Genomic DNA, 24,033 nt, shown 5'->3' with positions numbered 1-24,033 from the left:
ATACTTTGTTACTGTTCTTTTGATAATTAAATAAATGTTTACACATCGTAATTTGGTTTCACGTGTCCTTGTTACCAAGATGGCCATCCCGGACGAGCCCCCAATTTATGTTATGTTCCCCTTTCTGTTGAATTTGAAGAGGGGTTCGTAACATCTGTATCTGTAAAACAGCACCACATTTCTCCGCATACATAATGATAATAGTGGAAGCGGCTGACTGCAGCATAAGCATAATAAAAGCTCCTCTGGACTCAAGGCCAGTGTTTCGCGCAGGTCTTGTTCCGCTCCCACAGGTCTCGGCCCACCCTGCTTCATACCACAGTATCGGTGATAAAACTTTAATATAATAACCCATCCATGAACTTGATTTCTGCCAATCTGTTGGATTCCTTTTCATCGCCTGTGGAGATGAAGGCAACAACTCCCATGATTCCACGCTCCTTCGTGGCATCATCACGCTATGACTTTGTTTTGAATAAGCAACCTCTAGTGGCAAAAATTACATGTTGTGCTTTTGAGTGTCTAAATATTTTTAGCTGCTATTGTGAGTGTTAACAGTGACTAACGATGAAGTGCTAAGACAAAAGCAGTTAGGATGAAGAGAATAAACATTGTGAATGGAGCCTATTAGTTCTCGAACAGTGCTGAAGTGAGCTTTGCTGTAAATCAAAGTCGTTATCCCCCAGAAACAGATGACTACACCCTCACTGTCTCCCACTTGAAAAATAAATACTCCTAGATCTTTCTCTATGGGCAAAAACAAAGTTTCCTAAGCGGTCTTTTATAGTACATCGGCTACTAGTGCAATTTACTAACACTTGTGTAATGCATATTAGCAGGGCTGTGTCGATTTGACTGGGATATTAACTGCAGTGTGTGTGAACATACTCCTGATAGTACACACAGCTGTGTTAACATTTAACATCTGGGCAGCATATGATTAAAAGATGACTGCTGGCAGTTAACTAGTCTCAGTTAACATACCCTGGATCGCCAACAGGCAAGAGTCAAAGGGTACACATTTTTAACAAATGAAGCGAGGTTGGTCTCTTTATGTGTGAGTATATTGGCATTCACAGTCATACATCACCTATCGTACTGAATGTAGAAAGAATAAAATTACAGAAACTATAAAAAGTTACAGCCACCAAATTGAACAATGTGATTTCTCCCATTCATTATCCTGTTTGTATCATCCTCATACTCTCTGGTTTTAGATAGATGGTCTCTTCTGGTCTAGCTGCAATGTGGACATATGGCTATGCAAGTCTCACAAGCAGTTTTTACTAGCTTGACACACTGCACCGAGATGTTTGGGGGGAAATAATTCAAAAGCTCATCGTTTTAACCTTTGGCTCCAAATGCGAGTGATGGAAAGGGCAGGAGAGAGCGAGGTATTTTACACCCACCTGTGTAGGAGGTAACAGGGTGCATTTTTCTTCTGCACTCTTCAGGCAGAGAGGGCACAGGTTCCGGGTCAGAGGTCGCTGGGAGTGATGGAGTCTGTGACGTGACGAGGCGCAGAGAGAGGAGGCGGAGGATGACAAGTCCAGCGAAGGACAGTGGTCCGGCCCGGAACGTCAATGCTGTCATGGTTACCACAACAACCGCTCCCGTACTTAGGATAAGTGAGTGGGTCTGCCTGACATAAGGAGAGATGAAAAAATCATCATGTTGTTAAAGTTGGAATCTTAGAAAACCTTTTGAAAGTTTGTAAGCTTCAGACTCTATTTTTAACTGAGAGACCAGTATAAAGGCCATTCACACCAAGGATGATAACTATAATGATAACTATATTAGCGTCTACACCAGCGGACTGAAGTGTTTTTCTAAGCACTGCAGTTTTGTTGTCTGTTGCTTCAAATGCTTGAGCTCTTTAAAGGGATAGTTCACCCAAAAATGTGATGTTTATCTGCTTACCCCCAGTGCATCCATCATGTAGGTGTCTTTGCTTCTTCAGTAGAACACAAATGAAGATTTTTAACTCCAACCATTGCTGTGAGCCAGTCATATAATGCATGTGAATGGGTAACATTTTTTACCTTAAATAATATGCTATATTCAACAGCCTGGAATGCGCTTCCCTTCCGGTAAGGACAATATACACGCTCTGTAGGTGTACGTGTAAAGACATCACTTCCGGTATACACAATCTGCCGTAGTTTACACCAACGGCAGAAGTGAATCTCGTAAACAACGGCAGAGCGTGTATGTTGACCTTACGTGAAGTGAAGTGTGTTCCAGGCTATAGCGTTGTATTTTAGGTAAAAAATTATATAAATACGGCTCGAACAAAGACATCTACATGTTGGGTGCACTGAGGGTAAGCAGATAAACATCCCATTTTTGGGTGAATTATCCCTTTAAAGAAGGATGGATGAATTCTGATTGGATGTCAATGTCATTATAGTGTCAATGTCAAAATATCATTATAGCTTTGGTTTATACTATCCTTTATTTAGAAATAATTTTTGGGTGTGTTCACATTTGTAGTTCAGTTTGCTTGGTTTGTTTTGTCTGGACCAAAAAAAAAAAAAACATTTAGTCCAGGTCCACTTAGCAATCACACTGCCATTTTAACACTGAACCTAAAGATACCAAACGTAAAGGCATAGGGATATGTTCACACCCTGATTGGTCCGCTTTTGACCAACATACTGAACATCCAAACCAATATTGTGTGTTGGGGTAAATGTGCTATGCATTACAACATATGATGGTATTTTAACCAGCAGAGAACTCGTGAAGTGCTTATAAAATGTGTAAAGGAGTCAAAAAATCCCTCGTCACACACACAAGCAAAGATCTGCTGAGAGGAGACGTGTTTCTGACGCCTGATAGCGAATTGTGATGGGCAACATCGCGACTATGACCAGAAAAAACAGGCGTGCTTGGACAGTCTGTCCTTTTAAAGGTCGCATCTTGTGACGTCATGTCCCATCGTTTACATGTCTTTGGTCGGTGTTGCGTTCATATTTCAGTCGAACCGCACCAGAGTTTGTTTGTAAGCGGAGTGAGACACATTTTTCAGTGGTCTCTGTCCACTAGTTTGGTTCGGATGGCAGCGTTCACACTTATTCAAATGAAGTGCACTAACAGAGCAATCACACCAGGATTTGTTTTAAACAAACCAAACATGCCAAGTGTGAACACATAGTTACTGGTGTAAACGGCTAATTCTTCCCCCAAAAAAATATTTTTGCATTGTAGGGAAGAAAGTAAAATGGGTTATAAAAGAGTAAATGATGGAAATACAGATTTAAAAAAACTACAAAAACAGAAAGAAATCCTCCAGATAAAAACACAAGATAGACAGACGGAGGCGGCTTCATCTTCTCCTGACATGTAAGTCTTGCTATTTCTAATCTAATTAACCTCCATCTCTCATCAGTGTAAGTGACTGGACCTCTTCCAAGACCTGCAGCAGTTCCAACATAATGTTATTCTAAAACACAACATTGATTTTGCTGTAACTGTCAGCCTGTGGACGATGAGGCAGCAGATCATTAAAAGTTTAATTAGAAGTTGAAGAAGGGATTTTGATCTATTTTCAGCCTGTCATGGGAATCGCTGGGTCTCTGTGGTGATGGCGGTTCACCCGGTTAATCTTTACATTAGATGTTTGACAGCGCGTGAGGCTCAGGTAAACCCGACGCGTAAACACTCATCTGAGAGCTTACATAAGCTAAGAATATATGCGCACACAGCTTCATTTTAACACACAGTTCCATGTTAGTGCCCAAGTAAACACACACACAAACATGCACAAACACATGCTCAATCACACTTAAACATACACTTCTTAATGCGTCATAGAGAAACCCCTGCAGCATCTGTCTTGGCTCTACACACAAACACCAAACATAACCCGAACTGATTAGAGAGGTGGTCCGATGTCCTGTAACTAACCACACTTTTTTCATATGTTTGTACTGATTCACTTGCACTTGATACCATATGATAGTATCAAATGGAAATATTAATATTAGGGCCGGGACTCGATTAAAAAAATTAATCTAATTAATTAGAGGCTTTGTAATTAATTAATCGAAATTAATCGCATTTTAATTGCATATAAATATTTGACCTGGAACAATGAGAAGACAAAAGAACAAAATATTGTTTATTTATTTCAGTCCAGCAGACCAGTGCAATGTTTGCCATTAAGTGTAGCAAAAGCATATTTGTGATATTTGAGGCTCGATGTGCTGCGGTGATACGCTAATTCCTTGTTGTATAGCAGGGGTGTCCAATCCTGCTCCTGGAGGGCCACTGTTCTGCTGAGTTTAGCTCTAACCCCAATTAAACACACCTGTACCAGCTCATTAAGGTCTTATTAGGCATACTAGAAACTTTAGCAGTGTATTGAGGCAAGCTGGAGCTAAACTCTGAAGGACGTCAGTGGCCCTCCAGGACCGACTTTGGATACCCCTGTTGTATAGCTTGCACACAACCATGCTCTTGTCGACGCTTCCATCATTTCGTTTTTTAAAACTAAATTTCCCATCCACGGGGCCAAGCAAAGCGGTCTCATCAGCTTCTTCGTTCATGTTCACTATGGTTTGTTGTTGTCATGGTTGTTGTCGTGACTCATGAGCGCTAGTTGGTGTTCCAGTATAATCGGTCCGTCAAAACTCATTCATTGAAAAACGTTCCGCGGGTCAAAAATAAGGAGAAGGGTATTCCTGCACAACCGGAGGCTGCAGTTTCAGGACCCCAGTTCTAAGACCCCAGTTCTAGGACCCTAGTTTTTTGTGACAGCACCACCTACCGAATTGAATCACCAAAACACTAATTTAAGATGGACGATGGACACTGATCAGACTGTAAGTACCGATATTCAATCAAGTTTTATTTTATAACGTTTAAACGAAAAACAAAATGTACTAAAGTGAGCTGCTAACTATGAATTAAGAATAAATTCACACGAATTAAGAATTTGTGTGCTAGTTTTATTAGTTACTATGATGTTCTTGATCGTGGCGTGGCCATGATTTATTAAATCCTTTTTTATGTTTAATGACTATAATACATCTAGCCAGCTGCCAGCACATTATTAAACTTAAAAAGATGACAAATGCATATTGGTGTAAGGGTGTGTGATTTACCTGTAGCTTACTGTATTAGTGGGGAAACTTCCTGAATAATCATTGTTTTACCATAGTTAAGAATAAAATATTCTTACATAACTGCTCTGATTGCCTGGTTGCACTACAATATCAGCCTGTCTAAATGATGCATAATGTTTGACAAGTTCAGCCATTTATACTTTGGCTACGTTCTTATAGTCTGTACTTTTGCTGCGAAGGATTAAAAAGATTAAAATGAATCCTTTAATTAAAAAATAATAATAATAATTCTGTATGAATCTTGCACAATTTTTTTTTTTATTATCCTTGGAGCTGGACTGAAAAGACTGGGCATAATATTGCAGTGATTAATAAATGCATATTTAGCTACTTCAAACAAATACTATTATATTCCATTCTGCTTATCATGTAGATTTCATAATGTAACCGAGATGGCAATGGCTTTTGACATGTAGCCTATGTTACCTTTTTTTTTTTTTTGCTTTTAGGGATTGCCACGCCATCACTGTGGAAATGACTGCAGGATTTTCATGTTAATTTTAGAGTCTCAGTGTTTTTTTGTTTTTTGTTTTTTTTTTTATATAAGTATATGCTTATATAGTATCTGTCAATGTCCCACATCTTTCAGATGGACATGGCTTTCATTAGAAAGTGGTGGTGTCTTCTTTTGATGGAGCGCTTCCAAATAGAAGGGTATTATAACAATATATATTTGTATTTTCAACACTTGCTGGTTTTTATAAATTGTGCAGTATTTTATTGAATGTATGTTATCATCTACAGTTCATTTTGTGTCATGGCTCATTTATCAAAACTACCATGTTCACCAGATTAGTATAATGACTTTCAGTCATCATCCATTTAGCTAAGTAAGAAATGTTTACAATAGTTGCCTCACACTGTATGCATCTTCAACTGTATAGTACCATGGTCTCAATTGGTGGGTATTGCTCTTATATACTTACAAATTTGGAGTTTGGAATTAGACATCAGTAACATTAATATTCTGTTTGGCTTTCTCTCTCTACAACTCCAACAGTGCACAAGTGTTAAATCATATATATATATATATATATATATATATATATATATATATATATATATATATATACAGCCATTCCGTCTGTGAGGCAACTGATGAAAAAAGGGGTCTTTTTTGGTGCTGCTGTTATTGCAAAAATGACATAAATATATATTCTTCAAACATTCTTGAGTCTTGTCTTGCCTCTATACAATCTTTAAAATATCTGACTGTAATTTAGTGACTGCATATACTGATTCCATCTTTATTTTACCTGATAATGAACTAAAGTTAAGGAGGTTAATCAATATACAGTATAATTCAAGAAACTAAGATTTTTAAGGTACTCAACTTTTTTTTTAAGATTGATATACATTTTAAAATTTTATTTTGTGTAAATTAATGTGTTTAAATTTAAAATTGTGACTCAAAGCAGGTATTACACACTTTGTAATTAACCTCTGATGCATTTTGAATAAAAAAAAATCACATAAAATATACTCCTGAGATTAAATATCTTTATACTATGTAGGCTACTAACTAAACCACATGGGTCATAGAACTGAGGTCCTGAAACTGCAGCACACCGCTATATCATCCAGTTCTGTAGGTGGTGCTGTCACAAAAAACGAGGGTCCTAGAATTGCGGGTCCTGAAACTGGGGTCCTGAAACTGCAGCCTCCGGTTGTGCAGGAATATACTACTGAAAATAAGTGCGATTAATTTTTTTTTTTTTTTTTGCGTAATTAATTAACGCGTTAAAGTCCCGTAGTTAATTAATCTTAATTAACGCGTTAAAGTCCCGGCCCTAATTAATATACTTTGATAAAAAAGTCCCTTTTAAGACAAGTCAGTCCACTCAGGATCATCTTGAATGTTCCCCCAAAAAGCAATTTTTCAAATACAAATACACTAAAGAGGAAAGACTGACCGATATCTCCAAAACTGCCAAGATTATGATATAACGCAGCAAATATAATAACAGCAAATCTGATTGTGCTCCTATCAAAAGATGACTGGCTCTTGGCCATTGTTAGAGCTGACTATTGCACTTTCTCACATTTTTTCAATAAATGATAAGTCTCCTCTATATACTGTCTGTCTTCTTGTGTATGTACCATGGAACTGAATAATTACCATATTTATGTACCATGGTATTTACATAATATTCCAAGGTAAGTCAAACAAAATCATGGCAGTGGTTTAAATATGACAAATATTAAACGTGCTGAGTGGAGCTAAGAAGAGAATTATACTCTACTGGTAACGGTGATTATTATAACTGGACAAAACTAAAATTAAAGATCAATTATGGTAACTCATATAACACTGACATAATTGAATTTAAAAAAACTTTTGAAACATGTTATATTATAAGCTACAATTACTAAAATAAAAATCAATTAAAGTGAAATATAAATAGTTAAATAAAAATAATAACAAAATCACATAACTAAGATACTAAAATGTAAACTAAAAGTAAAATCAAACATTAAAACATTTTATCTATTATTCAAACAGCTTTTACTCAAAATGCTAAACTCAAAAAACAAATGGTACCAAAAAAGTTGCACTTTTCGCAGAAATTAATATCAAAGATAGGTAAAAAAATTGTACATTTTATATTTTATTTAATAAGCTGATTTGAGTAAATTTTCTGGGTTAAAATACTTTTTAAATTTAATATGCAGAAAACAGCTATAAATAAGCCATTCATAGGTTGATGGGCGGGTAGGGGGCGGAGCTTTGAGTAAGTCTGATCAATGGAAGAGTGTTTGGGAAGCCCTTTTTTTAGAGTTCCACTTGGTGACGAATTATTAGTGGAGTGGAGTCGAAATTGCACAATTGCACACTCTCAAAATCCAGATAGTAAGGAAAAACACAGCAAGTGAGGGGGGTAGAATTTTGTGAATGGTTAGTATTTGAATTCTTTGGAAATGTGTTGAGTTTTCTGTGGAATTCTCTGGCAGCAGGATCCAGGCTCTTATTCTTGGCTCTGGAAGCATGACGCTGTGCGACAGACACTTCATCGCCGACCATGTCTAATGTACCTCAATAGCAAAAGACCCTCAATCCCCCAAATCCCCCTTAATACCCCTCAGCACTCCCACATTCACCCTATTCATGCCCACCTTCTCAGACTCATCAGAGGCCATAGAGGTGGAGAGATGACAGAGAGAGATGGAGACCCGTGAAAGCCATGATGGCAGTGACAAACGCACCAAAGGGGAGGCCCGGGTCACACAATGGGCAGACTAGGTGGGCCCGTCTGGGCCAATTCCTTTTGTGTTAAACGAGGATATATAAAAGAACAAGTTGAATAAATAAGGTCAAAGATGGTTGACAGACACAAATGCACACACAAGCACCAATCACACACAGATATCCTTGGGGTCAGAACAGGTTAATAATGAACTGACAACCCTTCTAACTAGATTAGACTGAGTGAACAAATCAAATAATGTGTGTTACTCCAAATATTTTGAGTTTATTGGTCATTCAAAAGGCTTCCTCAATTTTTCAAACCAATGTCAAATGTCCTTGTGTTGTTTCAACACAACGTTGTGACATTGCATTAGGTCATGCCTGGTTAAGTGGCAATCTGTTTCTTGCCTTTGCAAAGTAGTACAAAACCCACTAAAACAAGCACTGATATTGAACATAAGATTATGAACTAACTGAAATGAGGGTTCACTTCTACTTTTGTCAAAATACTTTGTCTGTCTGGTCCATATGAGCAAACTACTGTTAAAGGCCAGTAAGATTAAAAAGAAAGAAAGAAATGAATACTTTTATTTAAGGTCGCATTACATAATCAAAAGTGACAGTTTAGAGATTTGTAGTGTTACAAAATATTTCTATTTCAAATAAATGCTGTTCTTATCGACTTTCTATTCATCAAACAATCCTGATTGTTGAATAATGTATCAGTTTTCACAAAAATATGAAGCAGCACAGCTGTTTTTAAAACGGAAAATGATTAAAAATGATTTCTGAAGGATTATCTGACACTGAAAACTGGAGTAATGATGCTGAAATCACGGGAATAAATGCCATTAAAAAAAATATTCAAATAGAAAATGTAAACATTTCACTTTTTTACTGTATTTTGTATCAAATAAATGCATCCTAAATGGGCATAAAATACTTTTTTCAAAAACATTTGAAACCCCAATCCCACTTACAAACCCCAGACTTTTGAATGGTAACATATAAAACTGTTAGTTAGCATAATGACATTTATAAATGAATATGGAAATTATGAAAGGTTTTTGAAAAACATGCTAAAACTCACTTCATATAATATAGCTGTCTTTATATTATATGTCTATTTTTCCAAAAAATGAACTGAACAAGCACAAAGTGAACCCTGCATAAAGGTTGTGACTGTCAGGGCTGGAGGTGTTTGGCGTCCTGGAGCTCTCTGCAGTCATGTGTTATCGTCTCGTCGGCCCAGTCTAATCCTGACTGAGAGATTTAAAGGCCTTTATGTGGAATTACAAACTGCACTCCCATGGTTCCCTCTAAAGCACTGTCGCAAGACAAGGTTCAAAGTTCAGGATGTAAGCCCAAAATGACTGCTATGGTATTTGTGAGTGTTTCTTCTAAATGTGGTTTATGTATAAAATGAGCCAAATATTTTTTAAGTGATATTCTGTTCAATACAACTTAAAGATGCAGTGTGTAGTATTTATGAGGATCTATTGACAGAAATGCAATATAATATACATAACTATGTTTTCAGTGGTGCATAAAATTAGTTAGGATTTTATTACCCAAGCCATTTCTAACTACATACACCACGGGTCCCCTTACAGTCTCCATTTTGCACCGCCATGTTATTACAGTAGCCCTACATGGACAAACTGCTCTACTGAGCACTAGGTACTCGCTGCTGTCTGGGACAACAACATTTTTGTCCTGTGTCAGCCACCGTAGCTTTTCTATGTGCTTCGAAAGGGAGGGGTGAGTGATGGGCGGTTGCAATTCACAACCTTACTGCTAGAGGCCGCTTAAATATACATAGTGCACCTTTAAGCATGTTATTAATTACCACAGAACATAATCTTGAGTTCTCTGTTTGTATGAAGGAACAAAACTTGTACAATTTTAAAAATACACACATTTTTAAAAATAAACTGTTTTGAATGTACAGACACAATTGTTTGTGCATCCAGACATAAATGACATGCATGTTTGAAAACATTTTGACAATTTCTTTTTTTTGCTGTATGTTCCAAACTTGAATAGTTAGTTAATTTAAGTACTTATTAATGTTTCTCAGAGACGTCTCTTATGTTCACGAAAGTTGCATTTATTTCATATAATTTCAGTAGGTAATATTGTGAAATTTTCAGCATCATTACTACAGTCTTTAGTGCCACATGATCCTTCAGAAATAATTCTAATATATGATGATTTGCTGCTCAATAAACGTTTCTTATTATTGTCAATGTTGAAAACAACTTAATAGTTTAGTTGGAACTGTGATACACAATTTTTTTCCCAGTATTCTTTGATGAATAGAATGTTCAGAAGAACAGTATTTATCCGAAATAAAACTTTTTTGTAACATATCAATGGCTTTACAGTCACTATTGATCCATTTAATGTGTCCTTGCTTAATAAAAGTATTAATAAAAAAATAAAAATAAAAAACAGTTTAAACAGAGCAAACTTTGTTTACAGAAGTTACAGCAGTAATGCATATCTAGATGTTCATCTGCTTATAAAAGCATCTCACTATAAGACTAAGATTTTACAGCTAACACATATTTTTTCAAACAGATTCTTTAAGAGAAAACACAAGCTTTATTTTTCTGTTTTTAAACCCTGCCTTGCCTCACAGACTTCCATTGTAAGTGATGTAATGTTAATTGGTTTCGACAAACTGAGGGACGAGTCAAAAATGATGCAGTAATTAAAAGCAGACCGCAGATGCTGTTGATAGAAGTTGTATTCAACCTAGTACATTCCTTCAACACACTTAGATTATGCAATTTATAAACAACTGAATTCCTTGGATATTACGTTTCGCGTGTAACAAGGACAATGAGTGAGAGTGCAAATATGAAGGGTGTTGAATGAAAATTCTGTCAAAAGTCAGATCTTGATCACAGATGCTTTCCTTCATTACTGAAAGACAACTAATCCAAGACTGAACTGCGTAAACCGTCTGGAATAAACACAAGGATTAATGCTAATCCACAATAGATGGTCTCAGATAAACACTGTCTCACCGTGTCAGTGGTTTACAACCACTGCAGCATCAGGATGCTGATACAGACGATTTATAGACTCTATTCATCTTTAATTGTCCTCCGTCAGGGAAAAAAGCAAGAGGGAGGGAAGTTATAAAGGAAGACAAGAAAAGTGATAATGAGCAGCTGTGATTGCAGAAGGCATTTCAAGATGAACTCAGGAAGTCCACTCCAGACAACTGGAGCCATCAGTTTAAATCCAGATGTTACAAAACAACTGGTCACATTACCTTTTTGGGTAATGAGAAAATCTAGCTGATTAAGCGAATTAAAGTCCACATGACATCGAAATGGATCTCATTTAATTCCTGCAATTACTTTGAGTGGCTCTAGTCTAGGCTGTCAAAATGAATAAAAAGCTAAATTCAAATTTTAAACTTAAATATTACTAATATTTAAATTAAATTCGCTTGTCTTAAATAGATCAAAATATTAATGCACCACATTAAATTGTGTGTATAATATAATTTTGAATCTAAGTTGAATATATAATATATGAAATATATGAATATATGAAAATATAATTTTGCATAAACAATCATGGACAAAACAGCTTATTGTCAGAACCAAAGTCCCGATAACTTTTTTACATTTAAAAACATGAGATGCAATGAAATAGGAAAACCTCCACAAATTCTCTAGACATGTTTTTAAACTAAATTTGGAAAAATGAAAATCTAAGGCACTCTTCTTTAAATTATTAAAAAGTCTTTATTTCATTATAGAAGATTTGAAAGACATGGGGAAAAAAAGTTTTTTAACTAGTTTACATGGCTTTCTAAAAGTGGCTCTTTGCTGCGAGACGCAAGTGAAATGGTATCAAGATATCAATCTAGCACTTGCTTACATAGAAATCAATGGCTCTTTTAAAACCACTGCAAGACCGTGTTGTTAGGAGAATGATAATCGATGCATCTACAGCTTCATTGATGAAATGCAAGCAATGTTCTGTAGAAATCACCTGTAAAAGCATGCTTGTATATCACATTCCATTTAGTGCAACAATTTCCATAAGAAATACATTCTGCATTTCATTAATGAAGTCCATAGTCTGTGATTATTTGTGTGAAGCCTCGTCAATGTGACAGAAAACTAGAAACTGCCTTCAAATGCGCACAGGATGGAAACCTTATGTCTTGCAGATGCACTAGTCATAAAGGGGATCCTAATGCAAAAATCACTGATGTCCCCAGAGTGTGTATGTGAAATTTTGGCTCAAAATACCCCACAGATAATTTTTATAGCATTTTAAAATTGTCACTTTTTGAGGGTGAGATATGCAGTTTTTATGCATTTCCCTTTAAACGAAAATTAGCTGCTGCTCTCAGCCCCCTTTCAAGAAGAAGTTCAAGAGCTCAAGTTAGCAGCTCCGATTACCTCATGCAGATACACACTGAAAATGTCAGAAACTGTTTAGCCTTTTATGTTCAAACCGAAGGGGGAAGAGAGACTCAAAAAGAAATGACAACATGTAGAATGCAATATGACATTTCTGAATTGTTAGTTGATTAGCACCTGATGTGGCGTTAACTTCAAGTCATCGATTAGCTTGTTCTGTCATGATATAAATCGCCTGTGTGGGAAACTGTTGTAAGATGCCTACACAGTCAGAGAATATCTGCTGCATGGATATAGAACGGGTATAGTTTAGTTTGATTACAGTTATAACTTAAAATTGTAATGTTGCTTTTAAGACATGCGTACATGGATGTGTACTCAAAGATGGATGTGATAGCTTGAGCAGACTCCAAAATGTGTTCTATTACAACAACTCTTCCTCTTCTCAACATGGCCTTTGTTGCGTGTTCCTGGGGGCAGAGTTTTGATGCCACAAACCCATTAAAAAGCTTGTTGTAGTTCCTATCAGCCGTTAGTTGTAGTCCTTAAAAATCGATTTCTTTAAAAGAAAATTTCACTCTTTACTTTGAACTTTGAGCGTCATAACTTTGCAGATGTTATTCATGGCCAAACAGTTAAATTACACAAAATAAAGTGAAATCATAATCAACTACCCCTTTAAAATGCACAATTTGGAGAGTTCATGCTATTTAAGCTAATTTGCCTAGCTAGAATCACTGATAATAATTTAAAAAAAACTCCTCAATAAGCATGCCCTTTGACATCGACTACAGAGAACATGCAGTTGTTGTCCATGGGAGCCCGGACACTATCAATCCCCACCATTTCTTCTAAGCACTGAAAGGGGTCACACAACCAAAACCTTTATCCCCAAAAAGAGACCCCAAATGAACTCTATCCCCATTCACGCAGCTGGAGGTCTGTGCACTACCTTAGTAAGGGCACTAAGACGAGCCAGCAATCTCTGCCGGCAAACAGCCAACGCCAACCTGAGGTAGACGCACAGACTGATCCAAGCTGTAAACTAGCAGTTAGAATGAAGCAGTTCCACGGATATTTGTTGTATCTCTGAAAGTGTTTGCCTTTTCAGATGTGTCCTTGTTTGCTATTTCCCCCCCAAAAAAAACCTTCCACTTCTTCACTGTCTCTGCGTGAAAGCCTTCTCTGTGAGACCGGCCAACTATCTGCCAGAGCAGAGGCTCTTTAGCACGTGAATGAAGTCCGTTCAGCTTTACAGGCGCTCTGAGCGAGCACGTGGTCATCCGCCAAAGCTGAGCACTTTCACTCAGCCCTGACCACGGACCCGACACCGGGCAGAATCTTAAACAGCACGGCAACAAGACCGGCCTTTTATTGTGTCCATCCTCACGCCATTCACGTTTCACTCATTTTCTCATTCTCCCTTTCTCTGTCCATCTCTCATTCTCTTTGTGCCATTAACAACATCAGATTTGTGACAGAAGCACCTGTCTAAGCAGCGTATTACGATTTTAAGAATTTGATGTAGATATAGAAAGGGGAAAAGAAGGTTTAAATTAACTTCAGGAGCTTACAGCTGTATGATATTTGCATATTTGTCCCTGAATCGTTGCACATCGGTGGCTGGTCCTGAATAATGGACGACATGAACTTACAGATCCATGAATTTTCATTATCATGGTTATCATAGTTAAGGTTTTTTTATTTAGCAATTAATTCTGTTATGAAATAAATCCTACAGCCACCTACTTATATTTATAGCATTTCATATACCTTTCTAAACAAAAACAAAAACAAAAAACAAATAAAATCTACATTTATACATGTTAGTTAATGAAGTATTCAGTTTAATCCAACAATTAAAATAACTTTGACAGCATTTTATAAACTTGGTTCATATTTATTTCACTAATACCAATAATTAACTTCTTAATAATAAAATGTTGTATAGGTTAACATTAGTTAATGACTCACATAAAGTGCCCTTGAAGAATTTAGAAAACATCAACAATAGAGTCATTTATAGAAATTATCATCAACCAAGATTAATAAATGCTATAATAATAATAATCATATTTTTAAACAAAAAAAGAAAATTATCATTCTAAATATTTGGGTCTGTAAGATCAACTTTTTGTCTCTTATGCTCACCAAGGCTGCATTTATTTTAAACGAAAATAAAAAAACATAATATTGTGAAATATTAGACTTGTAATGTGTTTATTCCTGTGATCAAAGCTGAATTTTAATAATTATTCCAGTCTTCAGTGTCACATGATCCACATGACTAAAATGAAACTGATCTGAAATGAGTTGACATAGATTAGGGAGACACAGACGGAACAACAAAATTAACTGTCATGACAACAAAGACTAATGTAATGATACTGAAATTAAAAATAAACGACTTCAAGGTAAAAAAAAGAACTAATCTGAAATCAGATGAGAGACAAAAACTGATTAACCAATCAAATTCAACAGAATTTAACTGAATTGAAAAAGACAGACAAATAGACACAAAAAGAATCAAAATGCACTGACACTATGGACAAAACGGCTAAATTCTTGCATAGTAGCTCCATCTATTCAGACAAACACAGACACACTTGAAGTGGTCAATCACACACACACACACACACACACACTCAGAGGCCAGCGCCACAGGCTGAGAGAACAAAGAGAATTGGACACACAATGGGGGAGGTCTGGAGATGACGGCCAAACTGTTTATCAGAATACCTCAACAAAGACACGGAGAGAGGGAGGGGACAGAGAGAGAGAGAGAGAGAGAGAGAGAGAGAGAGAGAGAGAGAGAGAGAGAGAGAGAGAGAGAGAGAGAGAGAGAGAGAGAGAGAGAGAGAGAGAGAGAGAGAGAGAGAGAGAGAGAGAGAGAGAGAGAGACGGAAGATGGGATGGAGCGTGGAAAAGATATATGGACGGACACAAGGGGAGAGAAGACATGTGGGCAAAATTGCTTCCAGGACAAAAAGAAGAAGAGAAAGCACAGTGCAACAAGATGAAAAGATTCACAGGAAGTGGATGATTTTGTCCACGGATGGACCGATGATGGGGAAAAAAAGAGTGTACTCACCAGGAGTAAGGTGTCAGCAAGGGCTCATTCCAGAGGAGCGCATCCAAAAGACTTCAGATCTATTTAACAGAATCCTTACAGGAAGAGAGAGAGAGAGAGAGAAGGAGAGAGAGAGAAATCATTTTAGTCAGCCTCTCACGGAGGGGCTGCGTCCAGAGTAAAGGGGGGAGATGAAGGGGCTTCAGTAATGTGTGTAGTGAAGCATTCAGCCCTGTGAAAAACAAACTGTTAACTTTCTCTATGGAGGGAGGCTGCTGGGGGCACGACGGCTGTGCACAAGGACGTATGTGTGTGCGGCATCTGTGCCGAGCAGACGCGAGAAAAGAAGGGGTTAAAATTCCTCTAACTGTTCCCAAACTGAGGCTGGTGCACCTTAGATGCGTACATCAGCCTCAAGAAGTATTTGAACACTGATGCTACACTTAAAAATGTTTGAATGTCACTGCATTCGATATTAAATAAGAAAGCACTCATTGTACAAGCTCAAACGCTACACATTCTTTCAACTAAAAATCACCAAAAACAACTTGTCAAATCAACTTAGATAATTTGTGCTCAGATAACATAATATTTTGAGCTTCTGTTGATTAAACCAATTTCAATTCACTTAAAAGGCAACCAGGTTACTTATTTTTTTAAGTTAAACCAACTTTTTTTTTACAGTGTAAACGCATGTAGCATTTATGGAACAAAAAGATCCACATTCACAAGTGTTAAAATGTAATATCGCTTATATATACACTACTATTCAAAGGTTTGGGGTCTGCAAGATTTCTTTATGTAAAAAATACAGTAAAAACAGTTGTATTGTGAAATATTAATACAATTTAAATCAGCTATTTCTATTATCTAAATTATATATATATGTATAATTTAGATAATAGAAACAGCGTTTTTAAATTGTATTATATATATATATATATATATATATATATATATATATATATATATATATATATATATATATATATAATTGTGTCCCACTTGTTGTTGATTCTTCACAAAAAATTACAGTTTTATATCATTATGTTTGAAAAGGTCACAAAGTTCAAGGGGGCCGAATACTTTCGCAAGGCATTATATATATATATATATATATATATATATATATATATATATATATATATATATATATATATATATATATATATATATATATATATATATATATATATATATATATATATATATATATATATATATATATTCCTGTGATCAAAGCTGAATGTTCAGCATTATTACTCCAGTGTCACATGATCCTTCAGAAATCATTCTAATATGCTGATTTCTTTGTATTATTAATGTTGAAAACAGTTGTGTTGCTTCATTTTTTTATGATGAACCATGATGCTTGTTTTTCAGGATTTTTTACTGAAAAAAAAGTTCAAAAGAGCAACATTTATTTGAAATAGAAATATTTTATAAATGTCTGTACTGTCCTTTTTTTTAATCAATTTAATTTCTTTACATTTTTTATCAATTTAGTCCTTTCTGAATAAAAGTGCCTGAAAGCTCACAATACTCAAAATCATGGATTATTTTATATTTCCAGCAAAAATCATTGTTAATTATTAGTAAATATTTGACAGCCTTAGTATGTAAAATCAATCATAGATGCTATATTTATTCACATAATTTGGCATAAATAAAAAAAAGTCTGTCAGGTACAGAGGTACAGTCTTTTAAATGCTTGTAGATTTAAACAAGTTAAAGAAACACCTACAAGTTAACCTAAAACCTCAAACAAATACAAATACAATTACAACCCATGGAACAGACTGTAAGTCTATCCATCGCAGCTTATTTTCATGCATGTAAAATGAAATATGCAATCTCCACTGTTTTATCACTTAAGAATTAACACAATGTCTGTGAAATGTTCTGCTTAATAAGTGTGTTTTTTTCTTTAAAATAAATGCCATTTGGGTTGATATTTTGTTAATGCAGTTCCACTCCGGCCTTTTTAAGTGTGACGTCAGTGTCTTTTTAGGACAATTCAACATGAAACCTTTGCTTACTCCTTAGCTGAGAACAGCACATTGAGAAGCAGTGGTCTTTCTAGTTTCTGTGGCAACAACACCCCTCCCCCTCAAGACATCCCATAATACTGCTGTAATTTTCTTTTCAATCAATTCAAATTTGACATTTCACAGTGATAATAGGTGAAAAGAGACCAAGAACAATGTTTATTCCCCTCTGTCATTATTCCTTTTCCCTCCATCTCATGGCCCGGTCACACACAAAAACACAATACGCAATGGGGCAGTTGATTTCGGACTTTCTCTTGAGATCAACCAATTCACTCACTCATTCATCCATTCACAAACTCCATTCAACTTAGTCGAGTCGCTTAATTCAGCAGACTGATGACATTTATCCACAACATAAAGTCAAAAGATCTCTCAACTACACCAGGGAACATTAGGTCATTTTAGTTGAGCTAAAAGCTTATAAACATGTTACTATACAACAAAAGCATAATCAGATTGACATGAAAAATAAGTAATTGAGTAACACTAATTATTGTCCCATCTTGTTTTTCAAACTTATACAACTAGCATGCTCAAACTTCTTAGTCCGCAAGACCCATTTTTACCAGCTTATCCAGCATTTTGTACCAGAAAAATCACAGTTTTCTGCTTGATTTAACCATAAAGTCAATAAGTTTGACCAAGAGGAAGACCTTAATGATTTGCTGCAGGACAGCATGGTTTGACCCACACTAACTAACCAGCCGTAACCGGCACCAATCTATTATTACTTAACCCTAAACCACAATGGACCAGCATAAACCAACCACCAAATCTAAACCAGCAAAATCGCAAAATCTGACATACTTAAAGGGTAACTTCAGCGATTAGCATATGGCTTTCCATCAGTAGAAACCCTGGAGTATATTTGAATGATCGTGCCCTCAAATTCTCAAATTAATTCCTATTTAAAGTTAAGCTTCCAAAGGCATGAACTCAAAACGCATCAGACTGAAAAAGCGCTGCGAACGACTGCCGTGGTCGCGGTAACTTTAGCTCTCATCACGAGAGCTCATTCAGCTTATTCATCACGGTGAATGTTATCTGACTCCTGCAGCGTTTGTGACACTCCCTCAGCGGCTAAATCACATTATATTGAACAGACACGTTCAGTTTTTAATTGTAGTGTCTGTTCTCTAACTAAACTGATTTTATGAAAATTAACGCGGTGGGAAAGTGGTTCAGTAATCCAGTATCGGTGGCTTTGGGAGTGGCCTCACAGGGCAGCGAAGCATTCTGGGAATTGGTGTCTTTCATCCCCATATTTCTACTACATTAATGACCCAGTTTAAATACAGATTCATCTTCCCAGCGCTGAAATACCCCTTTAACCAGCAAGAAACTGTTTTAGCTTGACCTGAAATGCGATGCTTTTTTTTGCAGGTGGACGGAATGGCTTTGCTTGTTCACCTGCCTGACCAGCACCTAACAATCAAGACAAGTACTACTCAACTCTAAACCAGAATAAACCAGCTCCAGATTAACTCTAATCACATTAGCTAACCAGCGTAACCAGCAAGAATATTCTGCTTTACTAATTTAACCAGAAAGTCAACCAGCTTGACAAGGAAGACCATAATGCTCTGTTGTGGGACAGCAAGGCTTTGCTCGTCATCCAGCCTGACCAGCACTAACCAGCACCAAACCAGTATTTAACCCTAAAGCAGAATAAACCAGCAAACTTCTAAACCAGAAAACTTCTAAACCAGCAAAATCACAATAGCTGACCAACCTAACTGGCAGTAACCTATTGTTTACTAGTTTAATCAATCATCACCAGGTTCATCTGATATGTTTCTCTGGTGAACAACATGCTATAGGCTGGTTAGCAGCACCAATTAGACAAGTATCAGATCCAGTATTAACCAGCACTAAACCAGTCTGAACTAGTGCCAAAGCAATACTAACTAGCATGAACCTGCATGGAAACTAATGTTGTTATATATGAAACAATATGATAAAACTAGCAAAAATACATCAATAGAATAGAATAGAATAGAATAGAATAGAATAGAATAGAATAGAATAGAATAGAATAGAATAGAAATACAGAATGACCAACTAATTGGTCTATTCAAAACACAAAGAAAAGGAATACTACAAAAACAATAGAGTTGAATAGTATGTTAACGTTCGGCATCAAGTTAGTCTGGTGTTAATTAGTCCTTGCTCTGCCCCTCGCGGGTGTGTTCCCTCTCGAGGGGTTCAGTATGAGCATGTCATGTCTGAACAGATGCCAGTACCATAAGTCATGCTAGAGCACTGGATGAAGAAACACAAAACAGATTTAGCCAACATGATCTCACTGTGAAATACATGACTTGTGCTGTAATCATCTCAGTTCAGCATACATTTTTAGACACTTTATTCGTTCCACTCTCTTTTTCTCCCAATGATTTAACTTAATTCTAAAATCATTCTTTATAAACACATGCCGTATGATGGATATGTGCCATATTCTTCTCTGCAGGCACTGAATGTGGGTGTTTGTGAAAGAAAGTGGGTTTGAGATAGATGGGGAAATTAGGTACAATTTTTGGAAAGCTAAGTCAAACTTAAAATGAATTAAAAAATAAAGTTTATTTCTGTCAAATATAAAGTTGCAGTGTTTGAGCATGCAGTATTTCAAGGACACAAGCACAGAGGTATTTTGGTATATGTATTTTTGGTTATTCTAACTCATTTTATGTGCACCTCACAGGGCTGCCTGTTCGTTTCCGAGCTCCTGTGGTCAATCTGATGGCTGCAATCGCAAGACGTTCACAAGAGAGCACAGCATCAGGAAACTGGTTGATTTAGCCCATCTTCTCTTTGAGGAACTCATGATGAAGGCCCATATGCAAGGCGGGGGTGAAAAGGTATATGGGATAAATAACTACATTTAAATAACTCAAACTTGTATTCAAGACAACGAGATTAAAGAGAGAGCAAGTGAAGACTTCTTGCTTAGATGTTTCTCCTGAAAAAAAGACCCCATTTATCTTGTATTTCTCAACTAGATGTTCAGAAGAGATCATTAAAAAAACAGATCTCAATATGCATTAACTTGCATATTTTGCATTATAAGAAATCATTCTCAAATGAGTATTTTTGCCTTGTTTTCTCATAAAACCAGCAACAAATATAACTAAAACAACATTTAATTGAGATCCATAGCATAAAACAGGTTTTCCCTAACAGGGGTTTGTGAATGAAAGAACGTCAGATGATGATATCATAAAAATGTAAAATGAGAATTTGTTTAAACAAAATCAAGATCAAAGACTTACTAGAAAAAGATCTGACCATTAACCTAAATCAGAGAACTAAAAACAAATGTTGTTAATATTGTTGTTGTTAAAATATCAACTATATTAACCTCAAGTAAATATTTTAGCCCAAATGGGTTCAGCAGTCAAAAAAGTTTGGGAATCCCTGACATAAAATATTGTCTATAGATTTGTTTTTGGAAAATACTGTTTCTCACAAAAATGTATAAACACCACAAAATGCAGAAAAAATATACACTGACAAGACTAAAATGCCATTTTTGCAGTGCATTGATTTTATAGTTCTATAATCTTACTGTATGTCTCATTTGCATCCATTTTTATTTCCCCTTATAGGTGAAACATCACAAATGAAGTTGATACGTAAATAAAACTGTGATCTCCCTTAAGTCTCCTGAGCCGTGAAAGAGCAACTGCTGAGCAATAAAAGCATCCTCTGGAGAGCGACCAAAACAAAAACAGGAGGTGAGAGTGAATAATGGTGCGATTTAGAGAATTCTTCAACCCTCAGGTGGGATTCAGTCAGGTCTGATCTCTCTGCCAGAGAGGAAAAAAACTCTCTTGAGACAGAGATGTTCACACAGTAACTACACAGCCTATATGATTCCTCAGAGATGGAGAGAAAGAGACAGAGGAGAGAGGAAAAAGACAAGAGAAAATAACAAGAATGAAGGTTCCCCCATTGGACAAACAGAAATGGTGATTTCTTCACAAGAGCATTAAAGGGTTAGTTCACACAAAAAAATATCTTATTTATTACTCAGCCTCGTGTCATTACAAACGAAAATTTTCATTCATCTTTGGAACACAAATGAAGATATTTTTGACGAGAGCTTTCTGTCTCTCCATTTACAGCAGCTATCACTTTCAGAAAGAGATAGTAAAACCATATGAATTGAGTGGTTTAGACCACATTTTCTGAAAAGACTTGACTAAAGCCGGGTGCACACTGTGCGATTTTGGCCACGATTTGGCCGTCTGGGACAAATTTAGCAAATCCTAAAAGATTCCTCTGATCCTAGGCAAAAATCTGACGTCTTTGGTCGTTAGTTTGACATGTTCACCGGCAGCCGATTAATGAGCGCTGCGATCAAATTTTACCTCAGACGAAATTCTGGCAGTGAAGATTTGGCACACAATCCTGCAGTGTGACTTCTCCTACGACGACCGTCAAATATCTCCGTTTTTCAAGACAAACTATGACCAAAACGAGTACTAGAGATTTCTTTGTAGCCAGCATTTCAGCCCCGCGTGTAATGCAGCTCACTGTCACATTCATTGATGATATAAAACTCCGGGTGAGTTTTCTTGCGCGCCTTCACTATCGTGCAGTCTGACATTAATGTCAACTGAGATCTTACAGTGTGACATGGCGATCATGTTTGTACAGTCTGACAAGGGACATTCGCAAAGGATTTTGAAAAATCGCACAGTGTGCAGGACCCATAAGAGAAAAGTGTTTCTGCAGAATAAAAGCTAGGGTAGTGCAGATATGACGCGATTGACAGGCGACTCCCTCAAACACTATGCTGACACGTCCCGGTCCTTGGTTAAAATAGCAATTTTCTCACAATTCACAAATACTTGGAAACATTTGGGATATTGTAAGTACTCAACTGAACAAAATATATAACACCCCTAGTGGCCTAGTGGTTTTTGGATATTTTACTACAAAAATACTACATAGTGAACCTTTAAAGCAGATCAATGGCTAAAGGCTGATTACACTGTATTCAGCACAAACATGGCTACATTAATATGTGAGCAACATGTACAAAAAAGTTTGTACTTTTAAGAAAATAATGTTTATGCTTAGTTTTATAAAGAGATATCTGTCGTGTCTGTGTGGCAAGTTTTTTCTGAATTCTTCTGAAAGTATATTTTCACTTGCATTTCAGAATGGACATCACAGGGAGACTGACAGACGGGAGAACACGCATCCGGTTTGTTTCCTTTATTTAGTGAAATGCACAACATTTCGAGTGTACATACTTTAAGCTTTGTAAAGACATATCGTTCATGTCTGTGAGGCCAAACAGGATTTTAAGTGTTTTAAGTTGTTTTACACGGAAAAATCCAGCAAAACGTGCGAGCACGTTCTTCAGGGTCAGGGGGTTAATTTTATGAAGCGATGAAAATACTTCTTGTGTGCAAAAAAATAAAAATAATAATGACTTTACTCAACAATCTCTTCCAGCCTGTGTGACTCTTAAGCTGTTGACTCAGTGTGCTGCCAGCATTTTGATCATTTTCAAAAACTTTTCATTGCCCACAGAATATTTTTATGTATGAACATTTGAACATATCAAACATAGCAATATATCAAACAAAAGAACAGAGCCTCTGCTTTTAATCAAAAAAATCTGTTTTATTCTAGCTTCATGCATTCTTTTTTTATCAACACTTGAATGTGGGTAAGTTTTATTAAAAAAGCAACATTCTGAACAATATCTGAGTTGTTTTTTTTAAAGAATACAGCATGCATAAACAATGCTTATCACTTGTTTCTGCTTCTTTTTCTCCAGTGTTTTGATCCAGAGCTTCTCTACTCTTACCAATTCAGTGGAATTGACGTCCATTGTCACATTCAAGAAGCAGAGCATTAACTGCTACGTGCACTTGAACGCCATTGCAAACAGCTGTTTTCTGGTGGGGGGGTTTTGCTGATCTAAATTTTTTCATCTGATTAATCAATTTATCTAAGAAATTATCTGCATATTAATCGATTATCAAAATAATCATTAGTTGCAAACCCCACACCAATGTTCTTGCATAAATTAAACCAGCTAAGTGAAATGTCAGTCCTGAAACCAGATGGCTGATGGGAGAAAAGAGCACAAGACCCCGCCTGACCTGTCGGACACAACAAACACGACAGCAATTACCCGCACGCATAGATCATACCCCGCATCTCAGGAGGAAGGCAACGGCCC

General features: G+C 36.4%; 1 protein-coding gene across 1 annotated transcript in view; it reads right to left on the bottom strand.

Moving 5' to 3' along the window:
* The window catches only part of sema5bb (sema domain, seven thrombospondin repeats (type 1 and type 1-like), transmembrane domain (TM) and short cytoplasmic domain, (semaphorin) 5Bb), a 77,603-nt gene that overhangs the window by 38,311 nt on the left and 15,259 nt on the right, over positions 1–24,033 (bottom strand). Inside the window, exons 2-3 of the mRNA XM_067458256.1 lie at positions 15,802–15,875; positions 1,410–1,642 (exon numbers count right to left, since the gene is read on the bottom strand). Coding sequence (XP_067314357.1) covers positions 1,410–1,593 — 184 coding nt within the window. The 5' untranslated portion in view covers positions 1,594–1,642; positions 15,802–15,875. The remainder of the gene's footprint in view (positions 1–1,409; positions 1,643–15,801; positions 15,876–24,033) is intronic.

The sequence above is a fragment of the Pseudorasbora parva genome, chromosome 12 (assembly GCF_024679245.1).
Source record: "Pseudorasbora parva isolate DD20220531a chromosome 12, ASM2467924v1, whole genome shotgun sequence".
Lineage (NCBI taxonomy): Eukaryota > Metazoa > Chordata > Actinopteri > Cypriniformes > Gobionidae > Pseudorasbora > Pseudorasbora parva.
Note: the sequence above shows the minus strand (reverse complement) of the source record. Positions and strands in the feature narration are given on the sequence as shown.